This window comes from Aedes aegypti, chromosome 2, assembly GCF_002204515.2.
Source record: "Aedes aegypti strain LVP_AGWG chromosome 2, AaegL5.0 Primary Assembly, whole genome shotgun sequence".
Taxonomy (NCBI): Eukaryota; Metazoa; Arthropoda; class Insecta; order Diptera; family Culicidae; genus Aedes; species Aedes aegypti.
In genome coordinates this window covers 191,734,477-191,737,743 of record NC_035108.1, presented here as the reverse complement: position 1 = coordinate 191,737,743, position 3,267 = coordinate 191,734,477, and the positions used below count along the sequence as shown (strand labels likewise).

The following is a 3,267-nucleotide window of genomic DNA, read 5'->3' as shown; positions in this document are numbered from 1 at the left end:
ACTCGAGTGAAGTGACTCTCCATTTGATTTACACGGCGAGTCACTTCACTCGAGTCGAGAATTGTCACCTCGCTATACGACACCGACAATAGTCACCTCACGCCAGTCGTAGAATAAACCCAATTGTTAAGCGTATAAAACACGGCAGTCTACGGTGGGCTGGGCATGTAGCTCGCATGACGGAGGAACGTCAAGCTAAACTAATATTCAGCAGAGAACCAGGCAGAGGCCGTCCCCTCCGTGGAAAGCGCGCACCAGATGGCTTTTTTTTCAGTTGCGGAGGATTCAAGATTGCTTAACATTCAGGGCGACTGAAAGCGATTGGCCCAGGACCGGGTCCAATGGAGAAGGCTTCTTCATTCGGCGTAGATTCAACGCAATAGCAATGAATTGTTGCCCATCAAGTATCAAGTAAGTAAGTAAGAGCACATTACAAATAGCATTTGAAGCTACAAATTACTTATACATTGTAAAAATATTAAAAAATGCTTTGAAAATAAAATAATTGTTATTATTCAACAAGTAGACACTTTCGCGTACCGATAGACATTTAAATGGGCGGTTCTTTCAGCAACAACAAAACTCATCACACATACGTTTAGTTGCTTCATATGTGAACTGCAAAATACATTATAATATTGTTAACATCACGATAAATATTTTCAAAATAACCTCGAAACACTTAGGCCAACATTACGCTCAGTTACTTACCACTGTCGCCATTGCAGAAAAAAATCCCTTTCATGTTCTGATCCAAGATGCGTTTGGTTTCTTCGCTAACGTCGATCAGAGTCGAGCTCTTGTTCAGCACGATGAACACATGCCGCGAGTTGCAACTTCTCTTCACGATCCAATAGTCGTCGTGCGTTTTCAGAATCGTTTCTTCCGTCGCATTGGTCGTGTTGTCGTCATCCCCATTTCGCTTAGCATCGTCCAGCAGATCCACGATCAAGTTCATTACATCATTTGGAATGGCTGCCGAGGGATTGTTTCGCTTTTGTGTCCCCAGCTTGATCGTGCCTCGGTAGTGGAGATTTAGCTCATTGAAATAGATAAACTTTGGAGTGGCAGCTGAATCATCTTTCGAACCATCCGGGGATGGCTGTTGCGCCAGGTGTTGCGTTATATCCGAAGAGATACTCGTCAGTTGGGGATTTATCACAGCGTTCAGTTCGTGGTAAAGAGCTTGTTCGTTTTCAACTTTTTCAAGGAACAGGCAAAGGGTGATGTTCTGCACTTTGCGACATACCATAAAATTGTACGTCTTGTCCTGGCCGTTCTCTTGAACGTATACCTTTCGGGAATGTTCTTGTCCGGTTACTGCTTGGAACATTGGGCCATTCAAGTACTCGTATAGTGTATATAAATCATGTGGATTGATGCCACTCCAGATAACAAAATCGTCGTACAGGAAAACACAATGTTTGATTGACTCGAAAGTGGCCTCAATCATGTTAATAAAGTTTTGTACTCTAAGAAACAAAAGTTGGTTCAGTGGCAAGTACTGTACACTTCCAAATGCGTCCAGCACGTCACAGTCTTTTAGCTTAAGATGAAGAATGTACTTCAAGTAAAACTCTTCCAGCTTGCCAATCAGGTTGGCAACAGCGTCTAAATCCTCGTCTGGTTTAAGATTGCTTGCGAACGATCCATGGAACAAACGGAACATCCGGTAAGACTGCTTTAGAACAGCCTGGTAAATAGTGTCATGAATATCGTCACCGTGATATTCGTTGTAATCACCCGTTTCGCGGGTTTTACGTTCAAAAGGAACGTTCAAGATCATGGTCATCCAATAACCCGGCTCCGGTTGGTGATACAATTGGCAGGTTTTCTGAGTGTGCATCGCATGAACGCTGTTGTCATTGGTGAAGGTGCTGGAAAGAAATCAGCAGTTAGAAATGTAGTATTGCGTTTCTTTTGAACATTTTTCGTTTTGCGGTAACCGCCAAGTTCTACCACAGCTGTCAAAGTTCTACCGCAGACTTGAGAATCATTGTATCATTGAACGAAACCATCTAATCAAAGTATATAAAAATCTTTAACCCTCTTTTTCCCACGGCAGCTCCAGAGCTCCATTTGTTTTCGGCGAACCTGAGACAAACCGCATCAAATGAACACTGTTGAATAGTTACTACGTTACTATGGACCGATGCATGAGTTCACTATTTGACGTTTGAGCGGTGCCGTGTTATTTACGTGACCATGGCAACGAGTGAATTCGGCACCGCTCAAACGTCAAATTAGTGAGCTCGTGCATTGGTCCATAGATGATTCCATACTCATAAGATTAAGCCAAGAGTCAACTAATTGTTTCAAAAAAAAAAATAAAATAAAATAAAACGTTTTTTGACTCGACTTTTTCAAGTGTAACAGGTCATCGTTATCAATAAAGTTCAAGTTACGAACAAAATTCAAACTGATATTTTTCATTTGCAACATTATTTGTTTGAGTACTTTTCATAAAAACCATTTTTTGGTAAAGAAATAGTCGACCAAAGTCGTGGAAAAGAAAGGGATAAACACGTCACACTTACTTGCTAAACTGAATAATCGCTTCACACAATCCCACATCCTTTACTTTGGAGTCGATGTCCGTCTCTTGTGGATGGTAAAAAAGGATTTTCTTCTCTTCCTAAAATTCAATAAAATTTAATTTAATTAACATGATAACACTGTGATAAATGATGCCACTAAACCCATTTTTTACCTCTCCTTCTTTCGGGCCGAAGCTGGAATTGAAAACGAAAAAGCTTCTGAGCGAGATGCCGGCCTTTAGTATGGGAAGGGACATATTAATTTCATTAAAATATATCACTTTTTAGAGGAAAATTGCAGCACTAAATTAAATTTTGCGATCCTGGAACCAGCTGATTTTGTTTTCAAGTTTGATTTTCCGACAAGGATGATGTTTGCGTGACAAGGGGCTTCCGGATATGTTGTTTCATATCTGAGAGAGAGGAGACAGCTCACTGACAACTGGCTTGTTTTCTTGGCTTCTTTGATTTCTTTTTCTCATGTTTGGGTTGTGCACAATGTTTCGAAGAGCACAAACTGGATCAAAACCATTTTCACATCCCATTTGTTGTCAAGAAGATTATAAAATTAAAAAAAAATCAATGACAATTTGAGTCAAATCGACAATATTTAAATATTCAACGATTTTATATGCGATGACACGGGAAAACAACCTGAATTTTCAATCACATCCAGTTTTAGTGTGGTCAAGTTTTGACGGTTTTTCACGCTCTGCCCTTCGAATGTGCG

The 3,267-nt window shown here is 40.4% G+C and overlaps 1 protein-coding gene across 1 annotated transcript; it reads right to left on the bottom strand.

The window, feature by feature from the left end:
• Positions 1-593: 593 nt before the first annotated feature.
• On the bottom strand, positions 594-2,973 carry LOC5572502 (vacuolar fusion protein CCZ1 homolog). The gene is made up of 3 exons (XM_001660392.2): positions 2,711-2,973; positions 2,538-2,635; positions 594-1,877 (listed from the first exon to the last, which is right to left on the bottom strand). Exons 1-3 carry the CDS (start codon positions 2,792-2,794, stop codon positions 704-706), a joined length of 1,356 nt encoding a protein of 451 aa, XP_001660442.2. The 5' UTR covers positions 2,795-2,973; the 3' UTR covers positions 594-703.
• Positions 2,974-3,267: the final 294 nt, after the last annotated feature.